The 18,708-nt window shown below is 60.1% G+C and overlaps 2 protein-coding genes across 2 annotated transcripts in view; both read right to left on the bottom strand.

The window, feature by feature from the left end:
* The window catches only part of LOC103905728 (GAS2-like protein 2), a 9,119-nt gene extending 6,234 nt beyond the window's left edge, over positions 1-2,885 (bottom strand). Inside the window, exons 1-5 of the mRNA XM_009287482.1 lie at positions 2,528-2,885; positions 1,631-1,869; positions 1,417-1,524; positions 562-658; positions 17-194 (exon numbers count right to left, since the gene is read on the bottom strand). Coding sequence (XP_009285757.1) covers positions 17-194; positions 562-658; positions 1,417-1,524; positions 1,631-1,869; positions 2,528-2,885 — 980 coding nt within the window. The remainder of the gene's footprint in view (positions 1-16; positions 195-561; positions 659-1,416; positions 1,525-1,630; positions 1,870-2,527) is intronic.
* A 5,181-nt stretch (positions 2,886-8,066) lies between these two features.
* MMP28 (matrix metallopeptidase 28) lies at positions 8,067-17,814 on the bottom strand. The gene is made up of 8 exons (XM_009287471.1): positions 17,659-17,814; positions 16,308-16,387; positions 15,505-15,668; positions 12,819-13,040; positions 11,924-12,169; positions 10,915-11,064; positions 10,212-10,379; positions 8,067-8,461 (listed from the first exon to the last, which is right to left on the bottom strand). Exons 1-8 carry the CDS (start codon positions 17,812-17,814, stop codon positions 8,067-8,069), a joined length of 1,581 nt encoding a protein of 526 aa, XP_009285746.1.
* Positions 17,815-18,708: the final 894 nt, after the last annotated feature.

Here is an 18,708-nt window from a genome sequence, read left to right as displayed (position 1 = left end):
GGGGCTGGCAGGGGGCCGGGAGCCGGGGGGGGCACGGGACCCCCAGGCGACGGGGGGCAGGGGGCTCTGCGAGCGGCTGACCAGCAGCAGGGGCTGGGGCTGGCCACGGGTGGCTGCCTTCGAGGCCGGGCACAGCCAGATCTCATGCTGCACTTGCTGCTGGGGGCTCCTGGTTTTCCAGGCTTGTTTGTGAGCTGCGGGGAAAATGGGGACGGGCTCAGCACCCCCGTCCATTGCACCCACCCCCGGCTGCAGCCCACCCAGCCGTCGCTCAGCATCCAGCCCCCTGGGGATGCTGGTGCAAACCTGTGCTCTCCGCAAAGGATATTTTTGGGGTCCGGCTCCATCCAAAAGTCTGCCGTGACCTCTAGTGGCCACCAAAGCCGAGGAGAGTCCCCAAGACCAGACATTCCCCAGCAAAGCAACAGAGGCATCGTGGTAACGAAGCCTCCCGCTCCTGCAAACGGCCCCAGAAGCAGCGAGACCCACGATGGACACACACACACCCCCCTCACCCCAGCCACAGGGCAGAGCCACGGGGTTTGGGGACGCGGGACTCACAGAGCGAGGTGCAGCGGCATGGGTCGTGCTTGTCCAGGTAGTGCTCCAGCGTGTCCCAGCCACCCCCGACCCGCACCATGATGTGCTCCCGCAGGATCTGCATGGGATGCCTTGTGCAGTGAGGCCTGGAGAGGTGCGTGTTATGCACCCGGGGGTGATCTGCGATCTGCATGGGATGCCTTGTGCAGTGAGGCCTGGAGAGGTGCGTGTTATGGGGACACCAGCCCCCCCCCCCCCCTTCTTTTTTGTGCTCCTGGGGGGGGGGATTATGCCGGGTCCCCCGGGGGCCCCCACCCCCCCCCCCCCTCCTCTTTTTAGGCAGCCTGGGGGTGGCATACTCAGCCAGGCTTCGTCCTCCCGTGCTCGAGAGCTGTGGGCTTGCCCTAAGTGCCACCAGGTCTCCCAAAGGACACCTTCATCCCCAGCTCAGTGCCACTGAGGCAGGGAGAGTCTCAGCTCCTGCTGCCATCCCGACAGGCACGTTTCATCACCCCAAGGAGAGTGGGGAGCCTTTTGGAAAAACCCCTCTCCACCATCATGTGCCGAGCCCTTTGGGAAGGCCAGGCTGAGGGATGGATCCAGGCAGGGACAGAGCATCCCAGTGTTCCCATGGCTGGGTAAGACCTGGCTCTGGCTTGGCGTGGGACGGCAGGTTTTGTCCCGTACACATGGATAGTTACATCCATGCCAACACGTACCCCAGGGCCAAGCTTTCCTGCTGCCCTGCTTCGGGGATAACAGTCAAAAACCCCACATTGGCCCCATTTGGGCGATGGATTATGGAAGAGGCTTCGTGGGAGCAGAGCAGGATTCCTGGTGCCTGTGCCCCAAAAGCACAGGGCGAAGCAGACTCACCCGGACAAAGATGAGGGTGTCGGAGTCACCCACGCGGTATTTCCCTTCGGATATCTTGATCATGGGGAACTGCACGGGGCAGGTACAGCGGCTCACCAGGTGCTGGACCTGCGGGCAGCAGGGATGGGTCCTCACCAGGGCTCCTGAAAAGGGTCCTGGGGTGACCATCCCTATCCCCATCCCCTTCCCCATCCCGCTCCATGCCCCTCCATACCATCTGGTCGAGGTTGTGGAGGTCCCGTGGTTTCCTGGGGGGCCGGGGCAGGGGGGTGTCTGCGGGTGGCAGGTCCAGCTCCTGGCGGAGCTCCTCCTCGATCTCCTCCTCCATCTGCACAAGGGTCGGGGCGCGCATGCCGAAGTGGGCGGCGCGGCGCGCCAGCTCCAGCAGGCACAGCACAAAGTTCTTCTCGTTCTTCCTCAGCACCAGGTCCTCCGTCTCGAACATCAGGACGTCTGGGGCAGGGCAAGGGTGGACTGAGCCAGAGCGGGTGCGTGGGGACAGGGACGAAGGGGACGGGGGGGGGCACAGGCGGAGTCAAAACCTGCCCAAAGGGATGTTATTCCCTGGAGCCATCCTGCTAGGAATATGGCTGGGTCCAACAAGGACTGGGATAAATTCACAGAGGAAGAGCCTTCCCCTTGAGCGTCTACAAGCAAAGGCGCAACGGCTGTTTCATGGCATCCCAAATCACAAACCCCGGTGGTTGGACGTGCTGAGGACGTGTCACTCCGTGCCCTTCCTGGGCACCTGCTGGTGGTGGGGACAGGGTGACAGACCCTTTGCTCAGAGCCAGGACCGCTCCTGATGTCCTTACGGCCAGGATCATGCCGTGCATGGCAGGGCCACACTGCAGCGTACGCCCTTTTCCATTTCCACCCACCCAGCACATATTTGCACCCAAGCAAACACACCCGCTGCGTGCCAGCACCCTGTAAAGCTGCTGCCAAGCCCGGAGGAGCTTGTGCAAGAAACCCCAGCTCAGGGACACATGCGCATGGTGCTGCCCGATGCTGGGGTGGCACTGGCTTTCGGGGACCTGGGGTGATGCCAGGAGCAGCTGGAGGGAAATTGCACATGGGGACACAGGGCAGCTGGAGCCTGGCATCTTACCTTTAATATCCATCTCCTTCCTGCACCACTGGATGAAGTTGGAGACGTTGTCCCTGGCCTGGAAGGTGCCCGGCTGTGCTGCGAGGTTGCAGGCGACGCCGGTGGCAGGCAGGCGGAGGTGGCGGGCCACGCCAGGGCAGGCACGGGCAAACTCCCTGGCCACGTGGGTGATGTTGTTGGCATGGGAACAGAGCACAGCCCCCGTCTCCAGCACCTCCATGAAGGTGCCCACCTCAATGTCCAGGTCGTACAGCTCCTTCAACCATTCAGCCAAGTCCTCCTTCATGGCGTAGAGGTACTGCTCGCTGGACTGGTAGGGACGGATGCTCCGCACCGCGGCGCCCGGCGTCCCCCACATTTTGCCATAAGACTGGGAGGAGACCAAGGGAAAGGGGTGACGGGGACACAGGTGATGGGGACATGGGTGATGGGGACATGGGGACCTGCCCTGGGCTGTGTCCCCAGCAGCCACACTCACCCGGTGCCGCTTGCTCTCTGCCACCCGGGATGGTGACGCCGTCCTCCCAGTGTCTGGAGCCTTTCTGGGGTCCGAGGGCTGTAATGCAGCTTGGGGAAAGGAAATCACCCTCCTGGGCAGTGGGTGTTTTGTTTCCTTCCCAAGTGCTGTTCCCTTCTCCTTGGTGACAAGGGACCGGCTGCAAACACTCCCCGTTAACCCTTCAGCACCTCCTCCTCCGCCGGGAGCCCTGCTCCTTCTTCTCCAGCCGCTCCAGGGGTGGATTTTCCACCGAGGCCCCCAGCTCTGGGGCATTTTTGCACCCATTTTACGGGCTCAGACACTTTGCTGAGATGCCACTGCATGCTGTTGCAAGCCCAAACACGCCATGGCGAGGAGCCCACCCGAGCAGGGGAGGCCCAGCATGGGTGACCCCAAGCACAGCTCCCTCCTCTCTGGGTGGGGTGCCCAGAGGGATGGAGAGAGGCTGAACACAGTGCTGGTCCGGTGTGAGGACCTCTGAACACATCAGGAGGGTGATGCTCAGACCGGTCCCTCCACAACCCTCCTGCCCTCCACACACCCACCCTGGGGCACAGCAGCACCGGGAGCTGAAAAGCCAAACCCCGAGGCGAGAGCTTCCCAAAGCTGTACAGATCAGATCGGGGCAGAGACCCCTCAGAGAGAGCCGGTCCTGATGGTGGTCAGACTCTCAGACTCCTCAGCTCAGCTGTCCCGCAGGGTTTCTGTGCAATCTGGAAATGTCCCAGCGGAGAGAGTCGGAGGAAGAGGCTGGAGAGCTGCGAGAGGTAGAGGGTAGCAAGAGAGACACCACTGCCACAGCTTGCTCTGCGCTTTCCACCAAGACATGGAGCAAGGAGTTTGAGAGCCGAGCAGCCCCAAGGAGTCCCGGACCCCCACGCTCTGCCCCCCGGCTCCCCCTCCACCAGCTCCTCCCACCAGCAACCCCCGGGGCAGCGCTCCCAAGGAAACACCCCCACGCAAGCATCTCCACTCGCTCTCATCATTTCATTTCATCTCATCTCCTGGTAAAAATGCCAGCGGTCGCTCATGTTTGGGTGTAAATCCCTACACTTGAACCCAGGCTCATCCCTTGATCCCGCTGCAGGGAACAGGCGGGTCTTGTCACCTCCAAAGGTTGGGGGCCAGAGCAGGTCCCTGCAAGGACACTGCTCCCTGGGAGCCCCCTTCGCTCGAGGGCTTGTACCATCCCTTAGGGAGCTGGGAAGCCATCCCTTAGGGAGCTGGGTAGCCCTGCAATGTGCAACGTGCCAGGGCTCAGCCCAAGCTCTGAGGAAATGCAGTAGCTCTACCTGCAAATCACAGCACAAATGCATCAATCCTCTCCCCCAAACCTCTTTCTGAAAAATAAAATAAAATAAAATAAGCACGAGCGGGTTTTATTTGCCTGCCCGCCTTTGGGGTTTCTCTGCACTGTGCGCCCTTGCAAACTTCTTCCCGAATTGCCCACAACAGCGAGGTCTTTGGCAAAAGCCGAGCTCCTCCAGGGATGGCCTGACTCCAGGAGCTGGGGCTTTAAGAAAATAACTACACGGGCGAGTGGGCACTGCTGGGAATGTCGGAGACTCCCTCCCTAACCCAGGGCTTGCAGAGCTGCCCCAGCACCCAGGTACTTCTGCAAAAAGCAAATCTGCCAGGGACATGCTGGCACCTTGGGACCAAAACGGAGCCTCTCGTGGGCTTGGGGGTCTTCTTGCTGTGTCCAGGGACCCCGTCCTCTCCCTGGAGCCAGCTGCTGATGCTCACTGCAGATCGCGGTCCAGCCAGCGTCATTTTGGGGGAGGAAATGCAAGAATCCCAGCTATTCCCCCGGGCTGGAGAATGCGTGGCAGGCTGGCCGGAGGAGTCTGCGCCTGGCATGCCCTGCCAGGGAGCCCAGCAGGAGAAAAGGACCCTTGTGACGCAGGATTTTCAGCCAGGGCAGCCAGTGGAGCTGATCGTATGGCTCAGGGTGCGAGTCCACCTCCCCCAGGTTCCCCCCACTTGTGGGGTGCAGGCGATGCAGCACAGTCACCCCGTCTCTGCCAGCAACGCCGCGCCCAGCCCCAGCCCTGGCAGCATCACTCGTGACCCCAAGGCATCCCGACAGCACACAGCCCCAAGAAACACACAGTGGAAAACAAGGGAGGAAAAGCAAAACCCAAAAACAGGAGAGGATTTGAGGTTGTCCCATCCTCAGCCTCCAGTCCCAGGGCAGAAGGGATGCCTGGCTCTCTCCTAAGGGGACATGAAAGGGGATAACGATCTGCTGCTTCTCTGCAGACCTGCAGGTGTGGAATACCCCTGGGGTACAGACAGGCCTATAAATCCTCCCATCTCCAAAAAGCTGTACATGGAGCAGAAGTCACGCTGCTCTTTTGACCCTTCTCGAAGCCCAAAGCAGACGTCTTGACAGCAAGACCTCATTCAGCGCCAGCCTTCCCCATCAATCCCCCCATCACCCCCATCAATCCCCCCATCATGCTGCAGATCCCACGGCCGGTGGCAGCCGAGAGGGCTGGAGAGACACGGCTCTGGGCAGGAGACGTGAGCGGAGACAGAGGCAGGACCGTCTCTGCAAACACTGCGACACCACCTGCGCCGGCCGGTGGGTCCTTCCCCCTGCAGGCAAAACGCTGCCCGCTCAATGGGCAGTACAGGCAGGACGCCCCGGCGTGTCGCGGCATGAAGCAAAGCAAACAGGAGCAGCAGGGAAAGTTTCAGGGCGCTCCCTGTCCCGCAGGAGGCAAGGACCCACCTTCACGCACCACGATGGGCTGGGGTGAAGGTGGAGACCTGGAGGGCCCCCATCAGCATGAATTCATCCTCCACGCTGGGAGCAAAACCTATTAACACATCCCAAGGTGTGGAGAAATCCTCAGTAATTTGGGATGAGGTAGGGAAGAGAGTTTCCATGTTTTCTTCACCATCAGTGAGTTTTCAGTGGGATCCATCTCCCCCATTTCATCCAGCAAGCATGAAAGCTGAGGCCAAATCAGCAATACCCACTCCAGCCCCAAACACACAAATGCATCTTAAATACAGCCCTTTCAGGAAACAGGAGATTGGCTTTAAAAAAAAATAAAATACAAAAGCGTGACATGAAAACAAGTAGAAATCCCAACACTGCGTATCCAGAGGTTCATTTTATTTGCCGTCAGGTCTCCAAGCCCTTGGGACTCCCTGCAAGCGACGTTGCCTTATTATCATTCAATTCAAAATAAAAACGAGGCGGCCCCGTCTCTTTGGCAACATTGAAAGTCCCCTGAGATTTTAAGCTGTGAGCAGATGAAGTCCCCGTGTCCGTGCCTGCGCAGGAAGGGCTCACTCACAAATACCACGGAGAACAGACAGAACGGCTTGTGTTAGCTCTCTGCCCTGCCAAATCCACGTCTCAGCTGGCATCTGGCAGCCCCGAAAGCCCTCAGGAAGTACCAGCCCTGGCCCCCTGCCTGGGGCAAGCCCGGCTCCTGCCTCCTCTGCGGAGAAGGTCTAGGGTGGGTGAGGGCGAGCGGAGGATGCTGAGCTGAAGAAAAGAGTCCTCAAAGCTGCTGGCATTCTGGAGGGCACCCCGACACGGCACCCCGGCACGGCAGGACCGGCCGCAGCCCGGTGCCAAAGCCACCAACCCGAAGCAGGGTACCCAGAGCCAGGGTCCGAGTCTCATGGGAGAACCATGAGCAAAGCAGCAGCCCACCCGCGTACAACCCCAGCATGGTGAAAAACCCCAAATCTCTCAAATCAAAGGACATTTTAAGAAAGTTGAGCCCTGTCCTGGTCAGCACCGACGGCTGGCATTTGCCGCCTCTGAATTCAAGCCTCGGGGACCCGACGCTCCCCCGCCCCGACGCTCCCCCACCGGCTGTGGGGGGTGACGGCCCTTCGCAGACGTGACCGGTGACTCAGTGCACAGGAGCCGGTGGCGTTTCCAGGTGGGGAGCCCGCTTTGGGAAAGGAATGAGGAATATGCAGCCGAGCTGTCCTCGTGAGCCTGCATGCACAGACATGTCCATCTGTCCTGCTCACCCTCTGCTTTTCCCCTCCTTCCCCAGTAATTTTTCAACCCAGTTCATCCAACCGTGGCAGAGGGGCACGGGACTCAAAAATACCTTGATCCCGTCTCTTGCAGAGACAGAGCAGAGGACAGACACTTTGTCTGCACACAAGAAAGGCTGCCAGGTGAGCACAACCCTTATTAGACACCGGAGAACCCACCCAGCCATCCCAAATCCATCAGAAAACCAAGCTGCAATGGTCCTGCTGCCCTCGAGCTGCACAGCACTGTCCCACAGCGACACAGTCAGCCTCCCTTCACCCCAAAGAGGCTCCTACACCAAAACCCTCTGCTTTCTCCCCCCAGATCCCACGGTGTTGGTGTCTCCAGCCTGTGCCTCACCAGAGAGCTGGGATGTCAATGCAGCCCAGCAAAGCACCGGCAGGGGATGGGCTCGTCCTCCAGGTGCCAACCCTCCACCCCTGGGGCGAGGGAGGGGAGGAGGCAGGGGAGGGGGCTCTGCACACGCAGCGGGGGCAAAGCTCAACACGGACCCGTATTTTTGTCCAAATGCCTCGTCTCTTCTTGTTTTAACCAGGAAACATCCTAAAACCACCCGAGCCCCAAACCAAGCAAGGGTGAGGCACTCCTCTGCCAGATCGCGGGAAAACGACAGCTAAAGTATCAACAAACCCCCGTCCTGGTTTGAAAGAAATGCGTAACGATATTCTGAAAGTTTGCAGAAATGGGTGTGTTTGCAGTCTCCACGGCTTATACCTTTTTTTGTGGTCTTTTTAAAAAAAATATTGTCTCCCAAAGCTTCCAGCCCACCCGGCCGCGGCAGACCCGCCTGGGCTGATGGCTGCCCCGTCCCGGCTGCATCCCTGCTGCGCCGGGGCACCGCTCCACCGACCCACGGCTCCAGCCGTCCGTGGGCAGCCCTGACCTGCCGGTCCCTGCCGAACCGTCCCCGGACAGGAATCCAGAGTCAAATAAAGAGGGATCCGGGCAGCGGCGAGCGAGGTGGGGTTCAGCCTCCCTCCCCGTTTTGTCCCAGCACACTCTGCTCAGAAGAGGACCTGCCCACCGTTTGCATCCCAGCAGCCCATCCAGGGCAGCTGGGTGGCCCATTTGCCGGTGGCCACCACTTGCAGCTTCGCCCGGTCGAATTGCCAGTACTGGTCATCCCGAAAGAAGTAGACGAAGCCGTCGCGGTGGGTGAGGGCACCCGCTGTGCCGGGGGGCAAGCCCTCCCAGTCCCGCAGGCTGCGGGGGTAGTAGGGCTCCACGCCGAGGGTCTCCTCGCTCACCACGAAGTACTTGGGTCCTTTGAAGAGGACCAGGCGCCGGAGCTGCTGGAAGTAGAGCGCGGTGTCGGGGTGCCGCGGGAGGCCACGGGCGCTGCATTTCTGGGGGAAACCTCCCTCCAAGGTGGAGCCTGTGTAGCGCCAGCATCGGCCACCTGGGAAGAGCCGGGGAGAGGGGTTAGAGCCCACCCTAATGGGGTCTATCGCAGGACCAGCTCCAGGAGACGTAGAAGGACTCGGCCACGGGGACAGCCTTGCAGCCTGAGACATGCGTCTGTGACATCCACCCCGCTGGTGACCCAACAGGCACCACCACAGGGCTGCCCCATGGACCAGGCTAGGGGTGAAACTGAGGCACGGCCGCTCAGGGGCTTGAAGGCACGGAAAGGGGCCGCCAGGGACAGAGCAAGGCCACCACGCCATCTGCTAGCCCACGCTGCTCCCTCGCAAACCTCCCTGCGGTGTGGGAGGGCACCCGCTGTGCCGGGGGGCAAGCCCTCCCAGTCCCGCAGGCTGCGGGGGTAGTAGGGCTCCACGCCGAGGGTCTCCTCGCTCACCACGAAGTACTTGGGTCCTTTGAAGAGGACCAGGCGCCGGAGAAGTAGAAAGTAGAGCGCGGTGTCGGGGTGCCGCGGGAGGCCACGGGTTTCTGGGGGAAACCTCCCTCCAAGGTGGAGCCTGTGTAGCGCCAGCATCGGCCACCTGGGAAGAGCCGGGGAGAGGGGTTAGAGCCCACCCTAATGGGGTCTATCGCAGGACCAGCTCCAGGAGACGTAGAAGGACTCGGCCACGGGGACAGCCTTGCAGCCTGAGACATGCGTCTGTGACATCCACCCCGCTGGTGACCCAACAGGCACCACCACAGGGCTGCCCCATGGACCAGGCTAGGGGTGAAACTGAGGCACGGCCGCTCAGGGGCTTGAAGGCACGGAAAGGGGCCGCCAGGGACAGAGCAAGGCCACCACGCCATCTGCTAGCCCACGCTGCTCCCTCGCAAACCTCCCTCCTGTTCCTGCACAGCCAGCGGAACAGACGGAGCCAGACCCCTCCGGGGCCGCGACAACCGAGACCAGGACCGCAGCAGCAGGAATTGCAATCGGGGCCGAGCGCTCGGCCATCCCTGCAGAGCTGTGTCACTGCAGAGCCCTGTCCCCGCAGAGCCGCGTCCCCACAAAGCAAGCAGACAAAAGCCCCTTTCTGCTCGCAAGCCACGGCCTGACCCAGCCCCGGGAAAGGAGGGAGCGGCCGAGGGCTGGGGAGGGAGAGGGGCTTTTGGCTCTCACCCAGCTGCAGCAACAAAGCCCCCTTTCTGACGAGCCGGCGACTGGTTTCCATTAAAAGTTGGGGCTGACGCTGGCAGCCAGGCTGCCCGGTTTGACCTTCCTCTACCCGTCCGGCTGCGGCGTGCCGCCGGGCAGCTTGCGGATGGCATTTCAGCTCCCCATGGCAGCTCAGCCCCCGGCACAGTGCAGGGAACCATGCGCACCATGAAAATGCCACGCTTAACCCAGTTCCCCTGTGGCCACACGTCTTTGGGGAGCGTTTTCTCCCAGGGACCCCAAAGGGTTTGATGCATCTGGTTTCACTTTCAAACACAGGTGAGCACTGCTCTCCTGAAGGCGTTAAAGGGGAAACTGAGGCACAAGGGGGTGATACGGGCTGCCGGGGCGATACACCCAAGGCCATACAGTTAATCCATGGTAGGCACCGAGCCCACGGCTCCTGTGGGTTTTTGCACACACACGGGACCCAGCGATGTCCCAGCTCAGCCCTGGGACAGGATCAGCGGGAGGGGACAGGGGACAAGGGCAGGAGAAGGTGCTCCAGCCAGACCTGGGCAGCCAGACCAGCAGGCAGGAGCGGTGGCAGCCCCGAGGGGAATTCTCCTGCCCATGCCTCACATACCTTTGAAGAAGTAAAACTTGCCGCTGAGCTGGGACCAGGTGCAGGCGTCGATGCCGGCGGGGAGGCCGGGCCAGCGCGTCTGCAGGGGCCGTGGGTCGCTGGCATTGCCGCTCGCCGGCACCACCCAGTAGTGGCTGCCCTTGAAGACGTAGAGGTTGTGATCTGCATCTGCAGGGCAGAGGGAGGAGTGAGGGGTCCTGGGCGAGAGGCAAGAAGCCTCATCCCACCTCCCAGCCACTGCTCCCCAGTTCTCCTCTCCTCCCCGTGCAGCTCCGCGGTACTTCAGGGATGCTTGGGTTTTGGAGACTCCCTTCTGCCTTTCCAGCCGCCCTCTCAGCTTTCATAATTCATTGCCTCCACTCCAGCCTGGGGAGGATAAAAGCTGACCACAGCTCACTTTCAAGGCTCGTCTTTCACAGTTGAGCTCCTGCAGCAAATAAGTCTTGCCACGGCCCAAGTTTTAGGATGTCTTCCCCTCTCCCAGTACACCAAGCCATCGCTGTGTCCTCAAGATGCTCCACTCCGCGGCAGCGATGTGCACTGGTGATGCCACCAGCCCTGGGAGCACATATGGGGCTGTGGACCAGCCAAACCCACCTTTCCCATCGCCGGAGCTTATCAGAGCAGAAACAAGCTGCTGCAGCGCTGGGGCGAGGTGTAGGGATGCATGTTTTGGGAGAGGGCTGCACCGACTAACACCCACCAGAGGTTATGGCATCGAAGAAGGAGTGGCAGTAATAGGCGCTGAGGCTCCTCTGCTGCCGGTCCCCGCCATAAAGGTCCGTGTTCCAGTCCTGGAAGTGAGTGAAGACCTTTCCCGGGAGCTGGACGGCCAAGCCCTTGGAGGGCTTCCCTGGGATGGAGCAGGGAGCGGTGAGTTGCGGAGAAGGGGCAGGGAAACGGCTCTCCCCAGAGCACTGCATGAGCACAGCGCTGGGCATCCGTCCCAGGGCTCCAAACACTCTTTGTCCCACTGTCTGGTTCCTGTCCCGCTCTATACGGTGGTGGCAAAGACCCCTTGGTACCCCCAAAAAACACGCACCAGTGTTTCCCTGGTTGCAAACAAGGGAGCGGTGAGTTGCGGAGAAGGGGCAGGGAAACGGCTCTCCCCAGAGCACTGCATGAGCACAGCGCTGGGCATCCGTCCCAGGGCTCCAAACACTCTTTGTCCCACTGTCTGGTTCCTGTCCCGCTCTATACGGTGGTGGCAAAGACCCCTTGGTACCCCCAAAAAACACGCACCAGTGTTTCCCTGGTTGCAAACAAGTGGCAGCAAGTCCGGTGAGTTGCGGAGAAGGGGCAGGGAAACGGCTCTCCCCAGAGCACTGCATGAGCACAGCGCTGGGCATCCGTCCCAGGGCTCCAAACACTCTTTGTCCCACTGTCTGGTTCCTGTCCCGCTCTATACGGTGGTGGCAAAGACCCCTTGGTACCCCCAAAAAACACGCACCAGTGTTTCCCTGGTTGCAAACAAGTGGGCAGCAAGTCCAACCTCCCCCCCCCGGAGGACCTGGTACCCATCCCACATGCTCTACCGCATCTTCCTCCCCAACGGCAAAGGGATGGGGCCCATCCCCACCGTGACCCTTGCATGTAGTCCTCTCTCCCTGCTTCTGTCTCCTAGGAGACCTGCTCCGATCCCTGCTCCTCACTCTCCATCCCAGGGAACAGTCCTGGAGGAATCGAGGGATGCTCAGGGAAGCCAGGCTCACCGTACAAGTTCTGGATGGCCAAGATGTCATCCCAGCTGAGGACAAAATCCTTGCTGAGCTTCTTGTAGTAGGGAGACATCAGGGCGCTCTTGACGGGGGAGTGTTCCAGCCCCAGCGTGTGGCCGACCTCGTGTGCCACCACGACGAAGAGGTTGCGCCCTTTGCCACTGCGCAGGGACCAGCGCTCGGCGCTGTCGAAGTGGGCTTCTCCGCGCCGGGGGAAGAAGGCGTGAGCCAGGGCACCTCCTAGGGACACGAGAGCCATCAGGCACCGTGGGGCAAGAGAGGACCTCAGCCACAAGCCGAGGGGCAGGGGGGCACATGCAGCTCTGGTTTGCTTAAATATGCATCAATTTTAGCTCTCTGGGAGGTCTCTTGAGAAAGAACAGCAGCTTCCCACAGCGGGTACAGCCCAAACCAGTTCTGCCTTCTGCTCCTGAGTACAGGGGGGGTTTGTCTGCTCTGTGGTTTCTTGCCCCGGGCTCGGGCCAGGGTCTGAAGCCACTGCAGTGACCCATGCCAGGCAAAGGCTCAAGAAGAGAGAAAACCTGAGCATGTCTGATAGCGCCGCGCAGAAAGGCTTATCTGGAAGGAATGATCTCAGGTTTGGAGGATGCTGTCAGGGTGGGGAAAGTTCCTCAAAGGCCATCAGCATGATCCTATAACGAGCATCTCAACCACCTCGCTGGCAGCCCCTCAGTTGCAGAGTTGGGAGTAAGGACGCCAGATCAGAAAGCAAACTGGTGCAAACTGGGAGGTGTTCTTGGTTAGAGGGACTGCCGGGGCAGAGCCTTGCCTCCATCACCCCCAGCCCATCACCGCCCCAGCCCTCCTCCCTGCCGGGGAAGAGCCCATGTTGTAAAAGAGAAGCTTACGAGGGGGAAGCGACCAGCACCTGGTCCATCGAAGGCATTGTTGAGCCCATCGTTGTGGTCCCCATGGAAGAAGGTCAGGCGGATGTCGGCTGGGCCATCCCGCGCCTCCCAAAACACCAATGACGACACGTTGCTCCAGAGCTCGAAGGCGGCTTTTACGGCCAGGCGCACCTCGTGCTGCGGCAGGTAGGAGGGCCAGTTCACCACACGGTAGGTCAGGTGCCGCTTGTACCACCTCCCGCCTGCAAGAGGGGCAAGTTCGGCATGATGATGGGGACTTGGAGTTGTTGTTCCACCTGGGGGTTGCTTGGGTGGAGGAAAGCTTCCCGGTGCTGGGAAAAGCCGTGGCTTTCCCAAGCCAAAGCTGAAAGTCAACCCAGGTGTCCCACCAGCAGCCTCAGCACCCTGCACCAGCAGCAGGACCCGTGAAATCCCTCTGAAAGTGCCACCACCAGATCCCACTCAGAGATTCCCAAGGCTGGAGCTGCAACCAAACCCTAAGAGAGGGGACAAAACCTGTTCGAGGTAAGAAGCTGGGGCACCCAGTTTGAACATCCCCTTGCCGCCTCATGCTTTCCAGGGCCAAATCCAGCACAGGCCCCTGACCTGCAGGTCTCCTGCCTGATGCCAGCCTCATGCCCAGAAGATGCAGCCTAAGGACTGGCTTTCAGGGAGGGGAAGCAAAACCACCTCCGAAAACAAGTGGCCCAAAGGCAAAAGGAACGGGAAGGGCTCTCAGCAGCACCTTGGGGGCACAACGGAACTGCGGGGATGGGGGATGCAGGATTGCAGCCCGGTTAAGGCAGATTTGCCGAGAACTGGGCACCAGCCAGAGGGAAAAAAGAGCCAATCCTCAAGGGGAGAACCGTCAGGTTTGAAACGCATCCCAAGGAAGGAATGGTACCGAACACCATGATGCTGATCTTCATCACATGCCCGGAGACCCCAGAGATGTCCAGGGCTTCATCCAGCTGGCTGGCGAGCACAGGAGGGGAGGGAAAGTGCCGGTTTCTACCAGGGGGAGCTGCAGCAGAGCCCTGCGGTCGGTCCCTGCGGTCGGTCCCTGCGGGCTGGTCCCTGCAGCACCTCTGCATCAAGCCCAGATGCTGCAGGGACACCAAAACCGGGGGACCACAGGAGGTATGTGTGTAGAGCTGAGGTTCCCCAGCACCCAAAGCTCCCTTGGTGAGAGGGGGCTCCTCCCTGTCTCCCCTGAACTCCCTCCCTGAGTCCCAGCCTTGTCTGGTTTTTTAGGGGATCTCTTTTCTTCCCCCCGGCCCGTATGAGTAATTTGAACGCAGCAGATACTGTGCCAAGGCAAGGAAAAGGAGGCCAGCTCCCCAGTGGTCAGGGCTGGGTTTTCACCGTTTTTAAGGGGCGGTGGGATGACGGACACAGCGGCTGCCCGACGAAGCTCCTGCTGGGAGAGTGGTAGATAACAAAGCACTTTGCTGGCTCAGCTGCAGCAGCTTCCTGCTTCAAGTAGGATAAACAGCCAACTTCACACAAAGCCTCCGGCCTTCCTGGCCGGTGCCACCAGCTGTGCGGGCACCCCCTCCCTCCCCTCCAGCCTGCGGGCACCAATATGGCGTTGTTCCCATCCCCGCTGCCTGCTGGTGCCGCCACCGTCCGCACCCCAGCTTGCTGCCACGGGGGATCTGCCGGCACCAGACCGCCGGAACAATAACCGGTGCCACACAGAGCCCTTCCCCGCCTGGGCTCGGCACTGCTGGGCATCTCTTGCCACCCACCGTCAGACCACAATCCCCAAAAAGGAGCCCCGTGAGCCACAGGCATAGGCTGCTTCTGTTCGCCCCCGTCCTGCTGCGTGCCCTTCCCGGCTCTGCCTCATTGCCCTCCTGCCCGGAGCACGGCAGACCCTCCACCCGGGACGGTGCCTGCAAGGGCGATGCTGCATGTCGGGGTTTTGGAAGGAAAGCCAGAGGCAGGAGGAGGACGATGGGGCTGTCTCCTGGGGCCATCCATCACCAGCCCTGCCAGATGCAGAGACAGCCTGACACAGCACAGAGCCCCTTCTTAATCTCGCCTTCCTTTTTCCCATGTCCTAAGCGCAGCTGGTCCCAGCCCTCTTGCTCTCTAAGAGTCCAGTTACTCATCCACAGGCCCAGGAGGCAGCTCATGAGAGACAAGAGGCCCAATCCTGGACACACAGGAGCAAGAGAGGTTGCTCAGAGCAGAGTTAAAACCCTTAATGCGGGTGAAACAACTCCCCGTGGCCAGGCAGCCCAGCACCAGCAGGTTTTGTGGTTACTGCTGGGTGACTAACACACATTAGAAGTCTCAAAGCTCAGCAGAGCCTGGAGATAACTTCACTGTGTGCCAGCCCCTGCCCTCCGGATCATGCCACCACGGCTGTGCCCGGGGCCACGGTGACCTGACAGCTCCCTGGGAGATGTCCCGGCTCCCTTGACAGCAGTAAAACCACATCAGAGCGCCAAATTTCCCCACGAGTGGGAGTTGCATCTCTCTAATCATTGCTGACATCAAGCCACACAGAACAACTAAAAATAAAGAGGTTTAAAAATAAAGTGGTGCAAAGCCTAGGCGGGTCCTGGGATGGATGCTGTGCCAGCGGGGCTGCACCTCCCCTCCACAGCAGCATCTCCAGGAGCCAGGATGGAAGAGTTGGACTCCCAGCACCCCAGAAACCCAAACCACACCGGGACCCCCGTCACTGACGCTCACCATGCTGCGTGGTGCGCCTGCGGCGCCGGGTGGCAGATGCCCGGCGTGCCCAGGCAGCGTGGCTCTCCCCGTCACCCGTGCCACACCGCGGCAGAGCCATCTGATGGAGCGTGGGGGCGTCCAGGACCCCGCTGAGCGGGAGGTGGGTGACCCGCTGGAAGTCCCTGGAAAAGGAAGGGAGACGTCAGCACCCACACCCGGATCCCCCCGGGGGGTTCGGTTGTGTTTGTGCCGGGTGTTTGACCTGAGCCGGGGCTTTGACCCAGCAAGCTTCGTGCTCCGCCATCAGGAATGCATCCAGGTGACAAAACAAGAAGAATTTGCTTCTGCAACCACATCTGACCAGTGAGCCATCTCCTAGCAGGGCAAAAGTAGACAGGGGAGCCTAAAAAATGCCTTTCCCAGTTTTTAACCCCAGTTGTTTGACTTTGCACTTGACTTTGCCCAGGGTCAGGCCAGGGATGCTCCCAGAGCCAACGTGATCTCGACAGGAGAAGTCCGAGCAAGGGCTGTCAGCTCAGCCCTCTGACATCTCCCAGCCGTCCCCAACCCCGGCCTCGACGCAGATATTATTGTAAGGGGAGCACAGGGCCATAAAAGGCAAATAAAGCAGCGCAGCGAGGCGCTGGGCTGCCAGCAGCCGGCATCCAGCTGCAGGAGCTGGGTACAGACCGGCGTTTCCAAAAAGGACCAGTTGTGCTTTATCATCGGACCGTGCAAGAGAAAGCCCCCGGCTGCAAAAAGACCCCCATGCAGCCGGAGTTGTGACATTTCTGCTCTGGTTTTAAATAAAAGGCTCATACCTCACCGCCTCCGTGAACTCGGCGGGGCTGTGCGTGCTGGCCCCCGGCTCGCTGAAGTAGCCGTATTTCTCCAGGAACAGCTGCAAGAAGAGAGATGGGAGAGGCGCAGCTCAGAGCACGGGCAGGCGTTCGCACGTGTTGGCTTGGGAGGGGGGGGGAAAGAAGGAGATGTGATGGGAAACAGTGCAGCAAACCCGGGGCTGTGCAGAAACGCCCGGTTGTTTTTTTCCTGAGACCTCTGCACCCCAAGCAGCTGCACCTCCTGCGCTCATACAGGTTTATGTGTGTCTCCTCCCCATCATTTCTGATGGCTCTTGGGTTTTTGGCCACGACATGATGGAGGCGTAGGAGAAAACATTGCTATCAACAGATCAAAAAAACCCCTGCTGCCATGGCATCCGCAGCCAGAGGCTACCAAACCCACGGCTCTAATCACCTCGGCTCAACGCAATGATTACAATAAAAGCTAAAGTGCTGCGGACACGAGTAGGGTGGGGTGAGATGGGGTCAGGCTGCAGCCTCCCCCCATCCCCACGCAGGATGTGCTGCTGCAAAGCAGAGACACTCCGGGGGCAATCTGCTCTGCCAAACCATTCTTCTTCTTATCGGCCATTTACATGGATGGAGATTGTCGCTCTGAACTTGCTCCAACACATAAATTGCACGTTAAAGAAAATAAACGGCTTCCCTCTGCCCAGCCTGCGCCCCCAGCTTTCGGAGAAGTTAATAGCCACGGTCGCAGGAATGCTCCACACCCGCCTTCCCCGCCGCCAGGGATGTCTGCAGGAGACAAACAAGCCGCCCAGCATCCTGTTAGCGCAACAGAGTCGGAGTTAAAGTAATGAGGAATAAAAAGTGAAAGTGGCTGCTTCGTTTCCCGCATCCCAAAGGAGAGGTGGGCTGAGCACCAGGTCCGCTACGGACTGCCCCGAGACAGCATGGCCGCTGCCCGCTGCAGAGCCTTGTGCTTTTAAAGCCTCTTCCCTCCCTGCTCATCTGGGGGGTTATTGATGGGCGAGAGGGCAGGGAGAAGAAGGGGGTTGGTGTTAACCTGCACATGATGCTAATCCTGACCATCCACCTCCGGCGGGTGATTCAATCCCCCACCGCGCCCCCGCGGAGGCGGCAGCATCCCTCCTGGACGCGGGCAGCACCGAGCCGGCCGCGCTTTGCCCGTCGCCTGGTGGGGAGCAGGAACGGTTTCTGGATATGGCAGCCCCAGGTTGCGCCAGGGCCTCTCCCTCTCCTCCTCCTGCCCAAACCCTCCACTTGCCACTAACAGTCATCTTCACGTCATCCCCAAACACGTCGCCCTCTGCGCCTGCCACCTCCCCGCGGGCAGGGCAGGCACCTTCCGCGTGCTCTCTGCCTGCTGCTCGCCCCTTTGGAAGCCCTCCCTATCTCCTTCCCCGACCTCATCTCCTCCAGCCACCGAATTGATCTCCTCCTTTACACCCCTTCTACATGGAGGATCCCCCTCCAGCTGCAGCATAGCAAGGACCGGCATGGCTTCCTGCCGGGACATGCTCTTCATCCAGCCCCAGCCAAAAAATTTGGCCCTGTTTCCCACCGAACATATTTACCGGCTGCCTACCTCAGCTGGAGGTAGCAGCATCTTGCAGCAGCATCATGCTGCAGCAGTAAAAGCCCGAGCATGGCCGGAGTCACCCAGACATGGCACACCCGGTGCCGGTGAGTCAGAATAAATCAGGTGTGAGTAAGAGCCACGCCGGCAGGAGAGAGCATCGGTTTGTCCGCTGGACGAAGCCACAACATCTCTGCCTGGGGACGGACCGTATGGCCTGGACGTGCCACCTCCTCAGCCACAGGGGGATAACTTCCCCCTTTACGTGGGTACCAGGAGGCAAAATACAGCAGCGACTCGGGATGCTCACGCAGGGGAGGAGGATACGGGGACGGAGTAGCCTCGTGAGGACGGGGCGGCAGGGAGGTTTGGTAGCCCTGAGAGAGTAGTCTGGAGAGGAGAAGGTATCTGGCCATCTTCATCAGTTGTTGTGTTTTTATAATGTTCTCCTCCAGAATTAGAAAATCGCCAGCTACATATACGGACGCGGGGTGATAATTCCCAGCGCTGATATCGCTGCAGATAAATGTGAGCTACAAAGCACCCAGACAGAGAGTCCTGGGTCTCAAAAGCACGGCACAGTCTGAACCTTTTCTACCGCAATTTTGCTTTCACTTAGCATCTAAAACATAACAACTGTAAGCTGTTTCCTCTCCTGTAATCTAACGCAATCCCATTCTTACAGCATGAAAATGTTTTTTCCCTACCATGACCTCACGAATGCTTGAAACCCCATCTGGACAAGTCAGGGTGCCTGGCAAAAAAGCAACGGCTATCACAGCAGCTGCTCCTGAACGGCACCAAAATGTACACAGG

This window comes from Aptenodytes forsteri, unplaced genomic scaffold, assembly GCF_000699145.1.
Source record: "Aptenodytes forsteri isolate BGI_AS27 unplaced genomic scaffold, ASM69914v1 Scaffold188, whole genome shotgun sequence".
NCBI lineage: Eukaryota > Metazoa > Chordata > Aves > Sphenisciformes > Spheniscidae > Aptenodytes > Aptenodytes forsteri.
The sequence above is the reverse complement of the archived record's forward strand: the minus strand, read 5'-3'. Positions and strand labels throughout refer to the sequence as shown.